At 37.9% G+C, this 21,441-nt stretch overlaps 1 protein-coding gene across 3 annotated transcripts in view; it reads right to left on the reverse strand.

The window, feature by feature from the left end:
• The window catches only part of myom3 (myomesin 3), a 248,962-nt gene that overhangs the window by 167,594 nt on the left and 59,927 nt on the right, over nucleotides 1-21,441 (reverse strand). For all 3 annotated transcript variants that reach the window (XM_062062305.1, XM_062062303.1, XM_062062304.1), the window contains exons 6-9: nucleotides 21,304-21,392; nucleotides 17,944-17,988; nucleotides 5,484-5,615; nucleotides 5,262-5,423 (exon numbers count right to left, since the gene is read on the reverse strand). In XM_062062305.1, coding sequence (XP_061918289.1) covers nucleotides 5,262-5,423; nucleotides 5,484-5,615; nucleotides 17,944-17,988; nucleotides 21,304-21,392 — 428 coding nt within the window. The remainder of the gene's footprint in view (nucleotides 1-5,261; nucleotides 5,424-5,483; nucleotides 5,616-17,943; nucleotides 17,989-21,303; nucleotides 21,393-21,441) is intronic.

Below are 21,441 nucleotides of genomic sequence, written 5' to 3' on the forward strand. Positions count from 1 at the left end.
TACAACAGTAGTTGTCATGATAGCTTCAGGCTAACAACACTATCTGAAGGTTACTCAGTTGTTGATATCATTAAAAAGTGTTGTCAGTTTAAAGGGGAATTGCACTTTTTTTTTCTTCGGAATTTTGCCTATAGTTCACAAACATTATGAAAGACATGACGACGGATGGATTTTTAAAAAAATGCATTGTAAATACTAGGGGTGTAACGGTACACAAACATTTCAGTTCGGTACGTACCTCGGTTTAGAGGTCATGGTTAATTTTCGGTACAGTAAGAAAACAACAAAATATACATTTTCGGGTTATTTATTGACCAAATTTGCAAAATCTTCCACCAAAAATATTTTTCTTAGTGTAATATTTGATGTGAAGTAATGGGAACCTTGGATAGGTCAATAATTCATAATAACATTGATTTTGATTCAATATTATGTTTTGAGCAATGACAATTTGAAAGAAAAAAAACCAGCTTTGTTTTATTAGTCAACATTGCAACTTTTTCTAAATTACATTTAACCTTTAAGCTTTTTTATTTCACTTTTGTTATGTTTTTGTTTATTTTAACAGTATTTTTAGAATGTGCCGTGGGCCTTTAAAACATTAGCTGTGGGCCGCAAATGGCCTCCGGGGCACACTTTTGACACCCCTGCTATAGATAATAAAAAATTAAATGTGATAAATCTATGGATAAAAAGCAGAGCCTGGCGACGCATGCGCGTTTATCATAACTCTCTCTCTGTCTCTGTCTCTGCCCCTCCCTCACCAATGCTGCTGCGCGCACAATTTGTTTTGTTTTTAACCCCTTCTTAACCCTGAACGTACATTGAAAATACACGCAACCCTAACTCAAAATGCCGGACATTTGAGGCATTTAAGAAAGTCCGCCCTGACAGCTCCGCAAAAGAGGACATGTCCGGTGAAAAGAAGACGTATGGTCAGTCTATCCTAGCCCGTTAGCTGCTAGCATGCCGTGTGTTGTGCCTCGGTGTGCATTGTTTACACAATGTGCGTTACGCTACTTAATATGTCCATGTGGAAACTCGTTCGGTACACCTTTGAACCGAACCAGAACCCCCGTACCGAAACGGTTCAATACAAATACACGTACCGTTACACCCCTAGTAAATATTAAAGAAATGTACACTACCGTTCAAAAGTTTGGGGTCACATTGAAATGTCCTTATTTTTGAAGGAAAAGCACTGTACTTTTCAATGAAGATAACTTTAAACTAGTCTTAACTTTAAAGAAATACACTCTATACCAGGGGTCGGCAACCCAAAATGTTGAAAGAGCCATATTGGACCAAAAATACAAAAACAAATCTGTCTGGAGCCGCAACAAATTAGAAGCCATATTACATACAGATAGTGTGTCATGAGATATACATTGAATTGAGATGACTTAAAGGAAACTAAATGAGCTCAAGTATAGCTACAGATGAGGCATAATGATGCAATATGTACATATAGCTAGCCTAAATAGCATGTTAGCATCGATTAGCTTGCAGTCATGCAGTGACCAAATATGTTTGATTAGCACTCCACACAAGTCAATAACATCAACAAAACTCACCCTTGTGCACTCACGCACAATGTTAAAAGTTTGGTGGACAAAATGAGACATAAAAAGAAGTGGCATAAAAGTGAAAACACGTCCTGGAAAGTCCGAGAAAGTTATACATGTAAACAAACTAAGGTGAGTTCAAGGACCGCCAAAATTAGTAGGACAAAACGGCGCTCGCCAAATACTCGAATCAGTGAAGCATGTTTAATATAAACAGTGTGCTTTATAACAATTTGGGAGGTTTGTGTCATGTTTGTCCTCCTACAGAAACCATATTAAAACAAAATTATTTTTTTTTTTCCCCTCATCTTTTTCCATTTTTCATACTGTTTTGAAAAAGCTTCAGAGAGCCACTAGGGCGGCGCCATGCGGCTCTAGAGCCGCGGGTTGCCGACCCCTGCTCTATACATTGCTAATGTGGTAAATGACTATTCTAGCTGCAAATGTCTGGTTTTTGGTGCAATATCTACATAGGTGTGTAGAGGCCCATTTCCAGCAACTATCACTCCAGTGTTCCAATGGTACAATGTGTTTGCTCATTGGCTCAGAAGGCTAATTGATGATTAGAAAACCCTTGTGCAATCATGTTCACACATCTGAAAACACTTTAGCTCGTTACAGAAGCTACAAAACTGACCTTCCTTTGAGCAGATTGAGTTTCTGGAGCATCACATTTGTGGGGTCAATTAAACGCTCAAAATGGCCAGAAAAAGAGAACTTTCATCTGAAACTCGACAGTCTATTCTTGTTCTTAGAAAGGAAGGCTATTCCACAAAATTGTTTGGGTGACCCCAAACTTTTGAACGGTAGTGTATATAAAAGTCAGCTTAAACCGGAGCCATTGGGAACGCCACTATTTCGCCCCCATAAAATCCAATAAATAACCATTTTGTGACTTGAATAATAACCAAGTATTAGTGATATTGTTATTATAAGTGCTAACGCAGACAAACTATCACCAGTTTGTTGTCCAATGTAAGTTTATTCTAGATCCTATGTGTCAAAGTCAAGGCCGAATGAATGATCTATGGCCCCCGGGATGATATTTGATTAGTATTAGAAGCGGCCCACAGTCCACAGCCGCCTGCTGCTGTTTTGCACGCACCAATACTCCATCAGTATTGGCGCTAGGACTAGGAATTTTCAAAATGGCGTCCCAGGGACCCCATCAAGTCATAAAAATGGGGTTCCACTGTACATTTTTGGGGTCCCACTCTTTTGTAAGCGCTTTGAAAACAAATGATAAATGTATGCATTATCCTGTTGTATCTCACATTCTATATTGTGTTTTGGTTGTCATAAACGTTACTTAATTCATTAAAAAAAATAATACAAAAGAAAACACATTGTTATGCATATGTAAATGTATATTATTCAGAGGTACTAAAACATTTTGAAAGATTTTTGAGTGCTGTGTGTAATGGAACATTTAAAGTTTTGGCGTTGTTTACTGGCGTCATATTGCAGTCGACACGTATCTCTTATGTGTGACTGCCATCTACTGGTCACACTTATCATTGCACCGTGTACCAAATAAAATTGCTTGGAGGTCGGTAAGCACAACCAGAATTAATCCGTACATTCGGCGCACCGGGTAATAAGGCGCACTGTCCATTTTTGAGAAAATGAACGGATTTTAAGTGTGCCTTATAGTCCGAAAAATATGGTACATTAATATCATGCTACTTAAAGGCCTACTGAAATGAATGTATTTTATTTAAACGGGAATAGCAGATCCATTCTATGTGTCATACTTGATCATTTCGCGATATTGCCACATTTTTGCTGAAAGGATTTAGTAGAGAAAATCGATGATAAAGTTCGCAACTTTTGCTCGCTGATAAAAAAAAAAGCCTTGCCTGTACCGGAAGTAGCGTGACGTCACAGGAGCTAGTATTCCTCACAATTTTCCATTGTTTACAATAGAGCGAGAGAGATTCGGAGCGACAAAGCGACGATTACCCCATTAATTTGAGCGAGGATGAAAGATTCGTAGATGAGGAACGTTACAGTGAAGGACTAGAGAGGCAGTGATGGACGTATCTTTTTTCGCTCTGACCGTAACTTAGGTACAAGCTGGCTCATTGGATTCCACACTCTCTCCTTTTTCTATTGTGGATTACGGATTTGTATTTTAAACCACCTCGGATACTATATCCTCTTGAAAATGAGAGTCGAGAACGCGAAATGGACATTCACAGTGACTGAACATGTAAATACACGATTAATAATTCAGCTTTGCGAAGCTAAAAAAATAGAAGCTAACCTAGCTACGTAGCCAACGTGATAGCAGCAGTCTCAAATGCAGATATAAACTAAATAAAAAAAAAACCTGACTGGATGGATAGACAGAAGATCAATAATACTATTAAACCATGAACATGTAAATACACGATTCATAATATTACGCTTGGCGAAGCTAAAAAAAAACAGAAGCTAACCTAGCTGCGTAGCCAACGCGATAGCGTCAGTCTCAAATGCAGATAGAAACTAAATAAAAAAAAACCCTGACTGGATGGATAGACAGAAGATCAATAATACTATTAAACCATGAACATGTAAATACACGATTAATAATATTCCGCTTGGCGAAGCTAAAAAAACAGAAGCTAACCTAGCTGCGTAGCTAACTTAGATGCGGCGGCGGGCGTTGTACGCTTTTGACGACACCCCAGCCGCCATCAGAATCGGCAAGAAACATATATTTCCCCAAAGTTACGTACGTGACATGCACATATCGACACGCACGTACGGGCAAGCGATCAAATGTTTGGAAGCCAAAGCTGTACTCACCGTAGTGCGTCTGCTATCCTGCTCAAAACACAACACAACCTCCTGGTGTTGGTGTTTCTGTAGTCCGCCGCTCCACCGATCGCACCTACAACTTTCTTATTTGCAGTCTCCATTGTCCATTAAACAAATTGCTCAATCACTTTATTAACAAGCGGTAACTGGTTGTAGTTCAAAAAGTAACGCACACACATACACGAGCTGCTGTTAGCCAAAAGTCACGCTCACACACACTCAAGTTCTCCGCCAACTCACTCGCGCATGCGCGTTCCCCAAACCCTTAAAGACACAGTACACTAATGCAAATATCACAGATATTACAGTATTGTACTTAGCCGCTAATACGCCGATCGATCCCACCTACAACGTTCTTCTTTGCAGTATCCATTGTTCATTAAACAAATTGCAAAAGATTCACCAACACAGATGTCCAGAATACTGTGGAATTATGAAATGAAAACAGAGCTTTTTTGTACTGTATTCAATGGGGAAGGCATACCTCTGTTCCCCGGGCTACGTCACGCGCATACGTCATCCTTCGAAGGCTTTTTCAACCAGAAGTGTGGCGGGAAATTTAAAATGTCACTTTGTAAGTTAACCTGGCCGTATTGGCATGTGTTATAATGTTAAGATTTCATCATTGATATATAAACTATCAGACTGCGTGGTCGCTAGTAGTGGCTTTCAGTAGGCCTTTAAACATGTTCACTGACGAAAAACAAAACAATCAAACAAACAGCTCCCGCGCTTGTGGCTGACTAACAAATAGTTGCAAAAGCTCAGAGCTTTATTTTTTTACATGTGTAGAGAAGCCTGTTCTTTCTCCCCTTTTTTAAAAGCCTTTTTTTATGCGGCGTTATTCTTCTCAAGACAACAATATGATCAAAGATACTTTCTGGTTCTCACCTTCAACAAAGATATAGGCACTAGATTCCAGCACGCCATCCCAGGTCTTCAGGCGCACAGTGTAAACTCCTTCATGCTCCTTGTACACGGCACTCAGCGTGATGGAGGCCATGCTGTCGGTGGTCTTCATGTCCACGGCGCATGATTGCAGCAGTTGCGTCCCTGACCAGAAACAAATTACTCGGATGGTCACTTTTGTACGGTCACCCAGGGAGGCCTTACCGTCTCTGAACCAGGTGATGTCCCGCTGGGAGGGCAGCAGAGGTGATGTGAAGGAACAGCTCAGCGTGAGACTTTCGCCTTCCTTCACCCACGTTGGCCGAAGGGTATCTGCAAAGGCGGCTTCCTGTGAGGCTGGGAGGAGCGGTGGAAAGTAGGCCGGTTAGGTCCCAAAGTTCAATGTCCCCCTACTATGCACTTTTTAATGTAATATGTGTCCTTAGAGCAGGGGTCACCAACGCGGTGCCCGCGGGCACCAGGTAGCCCGTAAGGACCAGATGAGTAGCCCGCTGGTCTGTTCTAAAAATAGCTCAAATAGCAGCACTTACCAGTGAGCTGCCTCTATTTTTTAAATTTTATTTATTTACTAGCAAGCTGGTCTCGCTTTGCCCGACATTTTTAATTCTAAGAGAGACAAAACTCAAATAGAAGTTGAAAATCCAAGAAAATATTTTAAAGACTTGGTCTTCACTTGTTTAAATAAATTCATTATTTTTTTTACTTTGCTTCTTATAACTTTCAGAAAGACAATTTTAGAGAAAAAATACAATCTTAAAAAGGATTTTAGGATTTTTAAACACATATACCTTTTTACCTTTTAAATTCCTTCCTCTTCTTTCCTGACAATTTAAATCAATGTTCAAGTAAAAAAAAATTTTTTATTGTAAAGAATAATAAATACATTTTAATTTAATTCTTCATTTTAGCTTCTGTTTTTTCGACGAAGAATATTTGTGAAATATTTCTTCCAACTTATTATGATTAAAATTCAAAAAAATTATTCTGGCAAATCTAAAAAATCTGTAGAATCAAATTTAAATCTTATTTCAAAGTCTTTTGAATTTCTTTCAAAATTTTTGTTCTGGAAAACCTAGAATAAATAATGATTTGTCTGTTAGAAATATAGCTTGGTCCAATTTCTTATATATTCTAACAAAGTGTAGATTGGATTTTAACCTATTTAAAACATGTAATCAAAATTCTAAAATTAATCTTAATCAGTAAAAATTACTAATGATGTTCCATAAAAAGATTCGAATTAGCTAGATTTTCTCGTCTTTTTTCGTTTGAATTTTGAATTTTAAAGAGTCGAAATTGAAAATAAACTATGTTTCAAAATTTAATTGTAATTTTTTTGGTGTTTTCTCCTCTTTTAAACCGTTAAATTAAGTGTAAATATCATTAATTATTAATAATAACATAGAGTTAAAGGTAAATTGAGCAAATTGGCTATTTCTGGCAATTTATTTAAGTGTGTATCAAACTGGTAGCCCTTCGCATTAATCAGTACCCAAGAAGTAGCTCTTGCTTTCAAAAAGGTTGGTGACCCCTGCCTTAGAGCCAAACGTGACATCTCCTTCACTTTTGAGAGAAGAGGAGTTTTTGTTTTTAAAGTTGCGAGCTTTAAACGACGTCAAGAAGGAAAATCTCCCTTCTCATGGACATATGGTGCCTTTGTCTGCACCTGCCATGTTGCGGAGGGCAGCTTCATGAAAAAAATGTATGAAAAAAATGAAAAAGCTTTGCCAACTATGTTGATCGGCTGCATAAGTGGGAGTTATACAGTCGTGGTCAAAAGAACATCATGTCATTTTGTGATGGAGTGATTGACAGTAGGAATTGGTGTTCCTGGGATTAAAGGCCTCACCTTTTCTCCTCCAAACATATTGCTGGGTATTGTGGGCAAACAGCTCCATTTTTGTTTCATCTGACATCACATGGACAAAGATAAGACCTTCTGGAGGAAAGTTCTGTGGTCAGATGAAACAAAAATGGAGCTGTTTGGCCACAATACCCAGCAATATGTTTGGAGGAGAAAAGGTGAGGCCTTTAATCCCAAGAACACCATTCCTACCGTCAAGCATGGTGGTGATAGTATTACGCTCTGGGCCTGTTTCGCTGCCAATGGAACTGGTGCTTTACAGAGGGTAAATGGGACAATGAAAAAGGAGGATTAGCTCCAAATTCTTCAGGACAAACTAAAATCCTCAGCCCGGAGGTTGGGTCTTGGGCGCAGTTGGGTGTTCCAACAGGACAATGACCCCAAACACACCTCAAAAGTGGTAAAGGAATGGCTGAATCAGGCTAGAATGAAGGTTTTAGAATGGCCTTCCCAAAGTCCTGACTTAAACGTGTGGATAATGCTGAAGAAACAAGTCCATGTCAGAAAACCAACACATTTAGCTGAACTGCACCAATTTTGTCAAGAGGAGTGGTCAAAAATTCAAGCAGAAGCTTGTGGATGGCTACCAAAAGCGCCTTATTGCAGTGTACAATATGTATATGCAGATACAAGTTACGTATCTGCATTTTATCTATCTGCATGTTATGTATCTGCATGTTATGTATCTACATGTTACGTATCTACATGTTATGTATCTACATGTTATGTATCTACATGTTACGTATCTACATGTTATGTATCTACAAGTTACGTATCTACAAGTAACGTATCTACAAGTTACGTATCTGCATGTTATGTATCTGCATGTTATGTATCTGCATGTTACGTATCTACATGTTACGTATCTACAAGTTACGTATCTGCATGTTATGTATTTGCATGTTATCTATCTACATCAGGGGTCACCAACGCGGTGCCCGCGGGCACCATGTAGCCCGTAAGGACCAGATGAGTAGCCCGCCGGCCTGTTCTAAAAATAGCTCAAATAGCAGCACTTACCAGTGAGCTGCCTCTATTTTTTAAATTTTATTTATTTACTAGCAAGCTGGTCTCGCTTTGCCCGACATTTTTAATTCTAAGAGAGACAAAACTCAAATAGAATTTGAAAATCCAAGAAAATATTTTAAAGACTTGGTCTTCACTTGTTTAAATAAATTCATAATTTTTTTTACTTTGCTTCTTATAACTTTCAGAAAGACAATTTTAGAGAAAAAATACAACCTTAAAAATGATTTTAGGATTTTTAAACACATATACCTTTTGACCTTTTAAATTCCTTCCTCTTCTTTCCTGACAATTTAAATCAATGTTCAAGTACATTTATTTTTTTTATTGTAAAGAATAATAAATACATTTTAATTTAATTCTTCATTTTAGCTTCTGTTTTTTCGACGAAGAATATTTGTGAAATATTTCTTCAAACTTATTATGATTAAAATTCAAAAAAAATATTCTGGCAAATCTAGAAAATCTGTAGAATCAAATTTAAATCTTATTTCAAAGTCTTTTGAATTTCTTTTAAAATTTTTGTTCTGGAAAATCTAGAAGAAATAATGATTTGTCTTTGTTAGAAATATAGCTTGGTCCAATTTGTTATATATTCTAACAAAGTGCAGATTGGATTTTAACCTATTTAAAACATGTCATCAAAATTCTAAAATTAATCTTAATCAGGAAAAATTACTAATGATGTTCCATAAATTATTTTTTTTATTTTTTCAAAAAGATTCGAATTAGCTAGTTTTTCTCTTCTTTTTTTCGGTTGAATTTTGAATTTTAAAGAGTCGAAATTGAAGATAAACTATGTTTCAAAATTTAATTGCCATTTTTTTCGTATTTTCTCCTCTTTTAAACCGTTCAATTAAGTGTAAATATCATTAATTATTAATAATAACATAGAGTTAAAGGTAAATTGAGCAAATTGGCTATTTCTGGCAATTTATTTAAGTGTATATCAAACTGGTAGCCCTTCGCATCAATCAGTACCCAAGAAGTAGCTCTTGCTTTCAAAAAGGTTGGTGACCCCTGATCTACATGTTACGTATCTACATGTTACGTATCTACATGTGCAAAACAGGGGAGCTGGTGTGTACGTGTATTTGTGAGAATGTCAACGTGTTGTCTGAGTGACGTCAGTGAGTGAGTGGGCGAGTACAGAGAGAGAGGAGCGTGCGCACTGCGCAGTAAAGTGATGAATGGTTCCGGTTGTGTCCTGCAAAACTAACAACAAAGCAACCAGAATGTCACAAATCGGCGGCCTCAAATTCTGACCAGAAAGCAGAGCTTAGCAGACCCATTACGGGGTAAAGTGAACTGAAGGGATCGTCCCTCCTCAACTACGGTCTGCACCGGCGCCGAACAGCAGGACAGGTGTAACAACTACATTATTACCCGTCACTCTTTATAACTCCCTGTGTAGATCTGAATGCTTATTATTGAAATGTTTACCTGAGTTTGAAGCAAAGGTGGTAATACTTATCGCCACATTTGTTTAAAGCCAACCAGACACACCAGTCGGAGTTTCCTCGCTCATTTTGATTTAGGGCTATATAAATAAACATTGATTGATTGATTGATTTTAGTACTGACATATGCATTAATCTGATGTATAGTGGTTAAGATAAAAGAGCCTGTCTGGTCAAAGTAAAATGCATGATTCATTTAAGTGTGTACATGCTTAAGGGGATATTTTTTGTGATTAATCACACGAGTTAACTCTTTTTAAATATCACAATCACTATTACAAAGAGGCTTTCATTACAATCACATCGCTTACATGCTTGCTCGCCATTACTCAACAGCTCGAACTTTGCCTCCGTCAGCATGAAGGATGCCGCCAAAGGATGAATTTGCCGCCGCGTTGCTTTTTTTTTTTTTTTTCTCGATTGAACGATTTGTGACGGAGAAAGCGCGACGGGTTCCGTACGAGATAATAAAGCATCGGTAACGTTAAGAGGCAAACATGCTGACAAAGCGACATTCGGAGTGAGGCGATGGTGGCCATCGGGTTGTTGGTATAGACCAGGGGTCGGCAACCCAAAATGTTGAAAGAGCCATATTGGACCAAAAATACAAAAACAAATCTGTCTGGAGCCGCAACAAATTAGAAGCCATATTACATACAGATAGTGTGTAATGAGATATAAATTGAATTAAGAGGACTTAAAGGAATCTAAATGACCTCAAATATAGCTACAAATGAGGCATAATGATGCAATATGTACGTACGGCTAGCCTAAATAGCATGTTAGCATCGATTAGCTTGCAGTCATGCAATGACCAAATATGTCTGATTAGCACTCCACACAAGTCAACATCAACAAAACTCACCTTTGTGCAATCACGCACAACGTTAAAGGTTTGGTGGACAAAATGAGACAGACAATTTAAATCAATGTTCAAGTAAATTTTTTTTAAAATTTATTGTAAAGAATAATAAATACATTTTAATTTAATTCTTCATTTAAGCTTCTGTTTTTTAGACGAAGAATATTTGTGAAATATTTCTTCAAACTTATTATGATTAAAATTCAAAAAAATTATTCTGGCAAATCTAGAAAATCTGTAGAATCAAATTTAAATCTTATTTCAAAGTCTTTTGAATTTCTTTTAAAATTTTTGTTCTGGAAAATCTAGAAGAAATAATGATTCGTCTTTGTTAGAAATATAGCTTGGTCCAATTTGTTATATATTCTAACAAAGTGCAGATTGGATTTTAACCTATTTAAAACATGTCATCAAAATTCTAAAATTAATCTTAATCAGGAAAAATTACTAATGATGTTCCATAAATTATTTTTTTAAGTTTTTCTCTTCTTTTTTTCGGTTGAATTTTGAATTTTAAAGAGTCGAAATTGAAGATAAACTATGTTTCAAAATTTAATTGTCATTATTTTCATGTTTTCTCCTCTTTTAAACCGTTCAATTAAGTGTAAATATCATTAATTATTAATAATAACATAGAGTTAAAGGTAAATTGAGCAAATTGGCTATTTCTGGCAATTTATTTAAGTGTGTATCAAACTGGTAGTCCTTCGCATTAATCAGTACCCAAGAAGTAGCTCTTGGTTTCAAAAAGGTTGGTGACCCCTGATGTAAACAAACTAAGGTGAGTTCAAGGACCGCCAAAATTAGTAGGACAAAACGGCGCTCGCCAAATACTCGAATCAGTGAAGCATGTTTAATATAAACCGTGTGATTTATAACAATTAGGGAGGTTCGTGTCATGTTTGTCCTCCTACAGAACCCATATTAAAACAAAAATTATTATTTTTTTCCATGTCATCTTTTTCCATTTTTCATACATTTTTGAAAAATCTCCAGAGAGCCACTAGGGCGGCGCTAAAGAGCCGCATGCGGCTCTAGAGCCGCGGGTTGCCGACCCCTGGTATAGAATCATGCACGTATGAAACATTGATCAGCTGAGGAATGACTTCTAGCAGGATGAACGAGGAATAACTCAACAGAATCTACACACCGAGGCAACAGGAAAGAGAGCGAGCAGTGCAAATAACTCTAAATCACTGAAAGCACAGGCGTGGACTGTGCTTTGTTTAATCAGCCAGTATCTGCACACTCCATTGGTATTCTCCACACTTAGCTCTGTTGACTTTGGTTTGGCAGTCAAGATTTACTATTTGTCTTACGCTTTACGTAAAGCAGGGGTGGGCGACCTGCAGCTCTTCAGCCTCAATGTTGTGGCTCCCTTCTACGGTTGTCCCGGAACCAAAATGTTTCAGGAGAAGACTTGAAGGAAGTGTTGAGGATAATAGAGGTTGAGTTTATTCAGCTGAAAAAAATGGTTTGATATTAATAAGTTATCATTAAATGATAAGTAAACTACCGTAATTTCCGGACTATAAGCCGCTACTTTTTCCCCTCGTTTTGGTCCCTGCGGCTTATACAACAGTGCGGCTTATTTACGGCCTGTTCTTCTCCGACACCGACGAAGAGGATTTCGGTGGTTTTAGTACGCAGGAGGAAGACGATGACACAATGATTAAAGACTGACTTTTCATATACCGGTAGGCTGGTTACCGTATTTCCTTGAATAGCCGCAGGGGCGCTAATTAATTTAAAACCTCTTCTCACTCCTGCGCTTACCAAAAGCATGCGGGATGGGCAAGCATGCGCTAATTATTTTAAAACCTCTTCTCACTCCGGCGCTTACCTTATCATCAAAAGCACATTTAATAAAAAAAACGTTATTATGGTCTTACCTTTACTTATAAATGATGTCCATTTGCAGCTGCTTCTGATCAAAGGCAGTCTTCCTTATCTTTCTTCAGTTTTAAAAGTCTCTGGAGATATTCCTTTAATTATACGGTGCGGCTTTTTTACAGCTTTTTTTTACGGCTTACGGTAACCAGGGGTGCGCACTACCGAGAGCAAAACAAAGAGTAGGAGAGCGTCAGCGACAGTTTGCGCGAAGGAAGTGTTCATGCAAACACCCTCAATATGGAAAACAAACGGAGAAGTGCATATGATGCTGCTTTTAAGTTGAAGGCAATCGATCTGGCTGTCAAAGAAGGAAATAGAGCTGCTGCACGTACCCTTGACTTGGCTGACGACGCCATTTTGGACCTGTTCTTCTCCGACACCGACGAAGAGGATTTTGGTGGTTTTAGTACGCAGGAGGAAGACGATGACACAATGATTAAAGACTGACTACCGGTAATACCGTTGTATTATTTGTACTCTGCACGAATGCTGTTCGCCATGTCAAAGATGTGAAAGTTTGATTGAATGATTGAAAGATTTATTGTTAATAAATGGGACGCTTTGCGTTCCCAAACAGTCATCTCTGTCCCGACAATCCCCTCCGTGGTAGCAGGAACCCCTATATACTACGGTAATTACACATCAAAACGCCTGCGGCTTATAGTCGGGTGCGGCTTATATATGGAGCAATCTGTATTTTCCCCTAATTTAGCTGGTGCGGCTTATAGGCATGTGCGGCTCATAGTCCGGAAATGACGGTACATTTATGGTGTTTAGTGGTGCAAGGACAAATTGTGAAGCAAAATTAAAATTAAATCTAGTGGAAATTGATAGAGTATATAAAACTAAATTCTTGGGAATAATAATTGATCATAAATTATGTTGGAAACCGCATATTGAATATATAAAAGGGAAAAATATCCAAATCCATTGCTATTCTTTATAAAGTAAAACATATGCTGAATAAGAAATGTCTGCAAATTAGGGGTGTAACGGTACACAAACATTTTGGTTCGGTATGTACCTCGGTTTAGAGGTTACGGTTCGGTTCATTTTCGGTACAGTAAGAAAACAACAAAATGTAAATGTTTTGGTTATTTATTTACCAAATTTGTAAACAATGGCTTTATCCTTTTAACATTGGGGACACTATAATAATTCTGCCCACGTTAATCAACATTAAACTGCCTCAAGTTGTTGCTCAGATTAAAAAAAATGACACAACTTTTCTTCTACATATAAAAAGTGCAACACTAAACAGTTTCAAGTCAACTCATCATGCTTAATTTATTACAGCATTTGGGAAGCCTGTGGTTGATTTTTATTATGTAAATGTTATATTGTTATCAACATGTGATAGCAGGGACCCTGCCATTCACAACTAGGCTGCTCCATTACTAATGATTAATGTAACTATAGCTGAAAAAATGGTACAATAGCAATAGGAGAGACTATTCATCCCTGAACACCATGGAGTTCATGTAGGCTTAATGATGCACTTACATTATTATATCAACTATCAGAGACAGAAACTCTTCATTTACCATAATGCCCTTTTTTGCTGCTTCAACACAGCTCAATCAACACAGAAAAAGGTCAAGTGAAATAACAGACAGACAGGGCTTTGCTGTCCGTAACACACACACACGCACACACACGCACAGATACCGCAAAATGAGCTAACGTTACGCTAAAAGCAAATTAGCCTTCACCTCAAGGACTGCGAGCGAGCTGAGCTGCCTTTTATATTTCTAGAAGGTCAACAGGCTCATAGTGATGTTACTAGTAGTTGACTGGGAGGTGTTTATTATCATTTGGGGAGAGTCCGCAGCCTGATGCTTACCTGCTAAACGCTAAGCACTGACTACATACCGCTCTGAATACGCACTGCTGATTGGCTGTTACCGCTCTGTATGTAACCAATCAGATGGTTGTGTGGGTGGGACAATGCTGGGTGCTGTGTAGAGTACTGACAGAGACAGAGGCAGAAGGAAGCGGAGGCGGCTACTTAATATGTTCGTGTGGAAACTCGTTCGGTACACCTCCGAACCGAACAGAAACTCCCGTACCGAAACGGTTCAATACAAATACACGTACCGTTACACCCCTAACAAATTGTGAAGCAAAATTAAAATTAAATCTAGTGGAAATTCATAGAGTATATGGAACTAAATTCTTGGGAATAATAATTGATCATAAATTATGTTGGAAACCGCATATTGAATATATAAAGGGAAAAATATCCAAATCCATTGCTATTCTTTATAAAGTAAGACACATGCTGAATAAGAAATGTCTGCATATGTTATATTATTCTTTTATTTTTCCATATTTAACATATTGTGTTGAAGTTTGGGGAAATGTTTATAAAACAAACATAGACCCAATAATTAAACTTCAAAAAAGGGTCATTAGAATAATACACAAAGCTACTATGAACATACCAATCCATTATTTATAAGTTCTAATGTGTTAAAATTTTCAGATATTTTGTTTTTAAAAGCAAAGGAAATTATGTTTGGAGTAAAGAACAACAGCCTTCCAGCTTGTATTCTTAGGTTATTTAAATTGAGAGAAGAAAACTATAATTTACGGGGGATATTGATTTTTGAAATATGTAAAGTAAGAAGGAATATAAAATACAAATGTATTTCAGTTTTAGGAGTTAAATGGTGGAACAAGCTCAGGGATGAGCTTTGATTGATTGATTGAGACTTTTATTAGTAGGTTGCACAGTGAAGTACATATTCCGTACAATTGACCACTAAATGGTAACACCCGAATAAGTTTTTCAACTTGTTTAAGCCGGATTGGAATTTGTACATGAGTTTATTAGTGGCAAGGTAACTATCGACCTGTTCATAAACTATTTTCTCCATTACTTTCGAAACGGAACTGAGAATAAAAACAGGTTGGCAGTTGCCAGGTTCCAATTTGCTTCCTTTTTTAAAGAGGGGAGTTACTCTTGCTATCTTAAAATCTTTTGGTACTTGGCCTTGTGTAATTGATAGGTTTATTATGTGCGTGATGATCGGGGCAATGATGGAGGCAGAGTCCCTGAGGAATCTGGAGGGAATATTATCAAGGCCGGTGGCCTTGTTAGGGTGGAGCGCGCTCAATTTTTTAAACACCTCATCAGCTGTGACCATTTCTAATTTGAAATTTGAGCTGAAGACATGTAGTTCTTTGTTAAGGTTTAAGAAAACCTTGAAAGGTGAAATAATTGAAAATTATAAAATATAGTAACAATTACTTTCATCCCATTGATTTTTTTGAACATTGATGTTTCAGGTAATCTAATTTTCAGTGAATGTATAGGATAGGCAAATATAAGCTTTGGCTTCAGTCTATTCCTTTTTCGGTCATTCTTTTTCTTTTCTTTTCTTTCTGTGTGTAAATGTGTGTGATTGTTAAATATGTATCATCTGTACTGTTAAACTGGTCACACAAAATGGTTGATGGTTGATTATATGACCGAAATAAACTTATTTCATTCATATTTCGATACTTTTCTAAATAAAGGGGACCACAAAAAATGCCACTATTGGCTTTATTTTAACACAACATCTTAGTGTACATGAAACATATGTTTATTATTGCAATTTAGTCCTTAAATAAAATAGTGAACATACTAGACAACTTGTTTTTTAGTAGTAAGTAAACAAACAAAGACTCCTAATTAGTCTGCTGACGTATGCAGTAACATATTGTGTCATTTATACACCTATTATTTTGTCAACATTATAAAGGACAAACTGTAAAAAATGTATTATTAATCTACTTGTTCATTTACTGTTAATATCTGCTTATTTTCTGTTTGAACATGTTCTATCTACACTTCTGTTAAAATGTAATAATCACTTATTCTTCTCTTCTTTGATACTTGACATTAGTTTTGGATGATACCACACATTTAGGTATGGATCCGATACCAAGTAGTTACATACAATGGTCATAATTTATGTTCTCATGTGTCCGGGGACGTATTTCCTAAGTTTATGAACATATAATGAATTTTTTTTTTAAAAGGAAAAAATATTTTGTGACAATAAAAAATATAGTAGTATCAACTAGATACGCTCTTGTAGTTGGTATCATTACAGTGAATGTCAGGTGTAGATCCACCCATGGCGTTTGTTTACAGTCAGAAGTGCTAGCTTGCTGTTAGCAGTTAGCTATTGTATCTTCGAAGCCTGTATTCCTCGTCCTGCAGTGATAATGGTACTTGTCAGAAACTTACTTTATTTGTCGCCACGGAGGCGAGGTAGCGGTTTACAAAATAATAGTAAAAGAAAAATAAAGAATTGTGAGAGGTTGATTGGCAACACTAAATGGTCCCTAGTGTGTGAATGTTGTCTGTCTATCTGTGTTGGCCCTGCGATGAGGTGGCGACTTGTCCAGGGTGTACACCGCCTTCCGCCCGAATGCAGCTGAGATAGGCTCTAGCACCCTCCGCGACCCCAAAAGGGACAAGCGGTAGAAAATGGATGGATGGATGCAGGCCCTGCCCTAACCAATCTGGCGCCCTAGGCAAGATTTTAGGTGGCGCCCCCCCACATCGGCAGTGAAGTGTATATACTCACAAGAAACCGAATAGCTTTGTCTTTGACCTTTTTTTTTTACTTAAAGAAAGCAAATTAACAATCAGAATTGTTAACAAGATAAAAAAAAATATGGATAAATAAATGAATACAGAAAATAAAAAATTAATATATGAAATACAATATTTTTTACATACATAAACACAAAATAAAACGTGTCAACAAGTTGCATAAAATAAATTAAAAATACAATATAAATAAGGCACTGCACAAAACAAGATATCAAACCAGTATGACTTTAACAACTATATTACAAAAAAAGGGGATCCTACAGAGTTCTCTATTTGTGCTTTTTAATATTGCATTAACTAGAATGACTTACAAATTACTGTACACCAGGGAGTACTGTAATTACCTAACGTTACATTATTATTTTCCATAACAATTTAGCCCCCTCCACAATATTAACCCGACGTTAAAACAGAACTAGCTATTTATTGATTAGCAATTGCCGAATCATGTATTATTAGCTTAATGCTAAAAAGCCAGGTTACTATCACATTCTGTAACAGACAAATAATTTAATGTAGGCTAACGTTACCTACCTGCTACCTCTGTCTTTTTCCCGTTTCTCCTCTTCTTTTCTCTTTTTTCTTCCCTGGGCACCTGACAGTTTTGGCCGTTTTGACACCTTGTGTTGATTTTTTGATGTGGTAAGAGTCATGATACGAGAGGGGGGGGGGGGAGTAATGTTGTAACAAATAATATTTCTATTAAATAGGCTTTACTTTGCATTTTAATTAACGTGGGATTATTTTTTGTATTTAGAAATAATAGTACCAACTTTTTTTTTTTTTTTCTCCAACATTTGTGGCACTGGCGTGGCGCCCCCTGATGGACGGCGCCCTTAGCATTTGCCTATACGGCCTATGCCACGGGCCGGCCCTAGATGGATGTCTGGTGTTCAGTTGATTTTTCAATAGTGCAAGGTTTAGGAAACCTTTTCTGTGGCGCTTACCGCGAGTCCTGGAATCGTCGCCACCGGCTGCGGCTCCTCGGTATGCTGCATGAAAGAAGAAGATGGACTGGTAAGGTCCAAAATGTCGGTTCTGTACAATAAAACGCTGGCAGGACACATCATCAGAGAGAGACTTGAGCGATGATTCACAGCAACATCATGGACATTCCATTAGGTACACCAATCTAACAAGCCCTGCTATTACATTATACCGAGAGCCTCTTTGGATACATTTGTCCACCTTTAAAGTACTGAAAATGAATTGGGTTGAAATATTAGAGTTGAAATTATGATATTTGGTGAAGATGAGGATCTTATGAGGACAGGCTAGAGCAGTGTTTTTCAACCTTTTTTGAGCCAAGGCACATTTTTTGCGTTGAAAAAAATGCAGAGGCACACCACCAGCAGACATCATTAAAAAATAAAACTCAGTTGACAGTAAAAAGTCGTTTGGATATGACTTTAAAGCATAACCAAGCATGCATCACTATAGCTCTTGTCTCAAAGTAGGTGTACTGTCACCACCTGTCACATCACACCCTGACTTATTTGGACTTTTTTGCTGTTTTCCTGTGTGTACTGTTTTATTTCTTGTCTTGCGCTCCTATTTTGGTGGCTTTTTCTCGTTTTTTGGTATTTTCCTGTAGCAGTTTCATGTCTTTCTTTGAGCGATATTTCCCGCATCTACTTTTGTTTTAGCAATCAAGAAGATTTTAGTTGTTTTTATCCTTCTTTGTGGGGACATTGTTGATTGTCATGTCATGTTCAGATGTACTTTGTGGACGCCGTCTTTGCTCCACAGTAAGTCTTTGCTGTTGTCCAGCATTCTGTTTTTGTTTACTTTGTAGCCAGTTCAGTTTTAGTTTTTTTCTGCAAAGCCTTCCCTAAGCTTCAATGCCTTTTCTTAGGGACACTCACCTTTTGTTTATTTTTGGTTTAAGCATTAGATACTTTTTTACCTTCATGCTGCCTCCCGCTGTTTCCGACATCTACAAAGCAATTAGCTACCGGCTGCCACCTACTGATATGGAAGAGTATTACACGGTTACTCTGCCGATCTCTAGACCAGTGTTTTTCAACCACTGTGCCGCGGCACACTAGTGTGCCGTGAAATACAGTCTGGTGTGCCGTGGGAGATGATCTAATTTCACCTATTTGGGTTAAAAATATTTTTTCAAAGCAGTAATTATAGTCTGCAAATGATGTGTTGTTGTTGAGTGTCGGTGCTGTCTAGAGCTCGGCAGAGTAACCGTGTAATACTCTTCCATATCAGTAGGTGGCAGCCGGTAGCTAATTGCTTTGTAGATGTCGGAAACAGCGGGAGGCAGCGTGCAGGTAAAAAGGTGTCTAATGCTTAAACCAAAAAAAAACAAAAGGTGAGTTCCCCTAAGAAAAGACATTGAAGCTTAGGGAAGGCTATGCAGAACGAAACTAAAACTGAACTGGCTACAAAGTAAACAAAAACAGAATGCTGGACGACAGCAAAGACTTACTGTGGAGCGAAGACGGCGTCCACAAACTACATCCGAACATGACATGACAATCAATAATGTCCCCACAAAGAAGGATAAAAACAACTAAAATCTTCTTGATTGCTAAAACAAAGTAGATGCGGGAAATATCGCTCAAAGGAAGACATGAAACTGCTACAGGAAAATACCAAAATAAGAGAAAAAGCCACCAAAATAGGAGCACAAGACAAGAACTAAAGCACTACACACAGGAAAACAGCAAAAAAGTCCAAATAAGTCAGGGTGTGATGTGACAGGTGGTGACAGTACACCTACTTTGAGACAAGAGCTATAGTGATGCATGCTTGGTTATGCTTTAAAGTCATATCCAACAATTGCGACAACGACTTTTTACTGTCAACTGAGTTTCGTTTTTTAATGATTTCTGCTGGTGGTCCCCAACCACCGGTCTGTGACGCATTTGCTGCCGGGCTGCAAAAAAACATCCAATAATTTATAAACAACTGCATTTTCTCCAAATTAATTTTCATCTGTGCCACTAGACACACCAATAAGCTTGTACAATAAAACTCCTCATAGGAAGTTGCCATTTGTTATAACTTTGTGACATGATACAATGCACATTAATGAACATATTAAATATAAATGTGACAGATTGTAGCCTAAGGCCGATTTCCATCTGCATCAACTTGCTGGGAATCTCATTGCACAGAAACAAGCCCAGGGCTTCCACTAATTCAGCGTTATAGTGAGTTGTATTTTTCATGCACTTATTTGTGCTGTGTTTATCTGGCACAAATGGAAAGCCGGTCCCGGAAAATAATGCCTACATTAAACCGGTCCGTGGTGCTAAAAAGGTTGGGGACCACTGCCCTAACACACACACATAAACACACATACTGGTTATCATTTGGAATGGGAAGCACGTTTTTGATCATGACTTTCTACAGGTTGTGGAGGCATAAAAAAATGGTGTAAAATGGCCACTGCCCAGTTAGCTCATACAGTCTTTAAATCTCTGGATTGATGAAGTAATGTGCTGATCATTCTTACTGGGGACCCTGGGGAAAAAGAGTTAATATGGTTCATGGGGACCAAATTGAAATAATTTTGCATAATTCACACAAATTTGTATGTGACTACTGAGGACTTAGTTGACTGGACTGAGTTCAGAATCTTCAGAATGGATCTGACTATTGTTGCGTTGACCAGCTCTTCCTCCCAGGGATTCTAAGCTGCTGGTCATTCCCGAATTCTTAAATGGCACATAAGCTGATGTTTATATTCAATCACCAGGCAGTAGTTGGTATTTTGTGGTTTATTCTCCAAGCTTAGAGGACAAACGTGAGACCAACCCAGGACACCAGCGTACCCTCGCCCAGTCTAGATCGGTCTCCAAAACCCCGGAACTCCTGTGTACTTCCCTCTGTCCCTTGCCCCCCACCCTCCTTTGTTTAGACTACTTCTTGTGTTATCTCTGCTCTCTGCATTCCACTGCTAGAAGACCGACACCTTACTTTGCAGACTGGTAAGGAAGGAAGAATACTAGCTATTTTGTAATACGATTATGGAGGGAAAGAAGTAACACTTAAATATGGATATGGTTCTGAACTGGTTCCAACACTATCATTTAAAAAGGTTTCCCTTTAGGGGACCTGTTTTTTTGTCCCCATACCGTCAGAGATCCCCTAAAGGTGACTGTGTAAACAGAGCGATGTCCCCATTAAGTAAGCATTGCCAGAACACACACACACACACACACACACACACACACACACACACACACACACACACACACACACACACACACACACACACACACACACACATAGCAGGGCTGTCAAATTTGTTTGCAAACATCACATCTTGAATTTTTAGGATGACTCACAATTGACTACGAGAGTGGCAAAGGTCATAGCTTCACCCCGGGGACTCCTGGCCACCACTTTGTACACACCACCATCACCAGGAGAGCACCTGATGAGATACAATATATGCTTTTGTAGCTATTTTTAAACAGGACTCA

The sequence above is a fragment of the Entelurus aequoreus genome, linkage group LG11 (assembly GCF_033978785.1).
Source record: "Entelurus aequoreus isolate RoL-2023_Sb linkage group LG11, RoL_Eaeq_v1.1, whole genome shotgun sequence".
In the NCBI taxonomy this organism is placed as follows: domain Eukaryota; kingdom Metazoa; phylum Chordata; class Actinopteri; order Syngnathiformes; family Syngnathidae; genus Entelurus; species Entelurus aequoreus.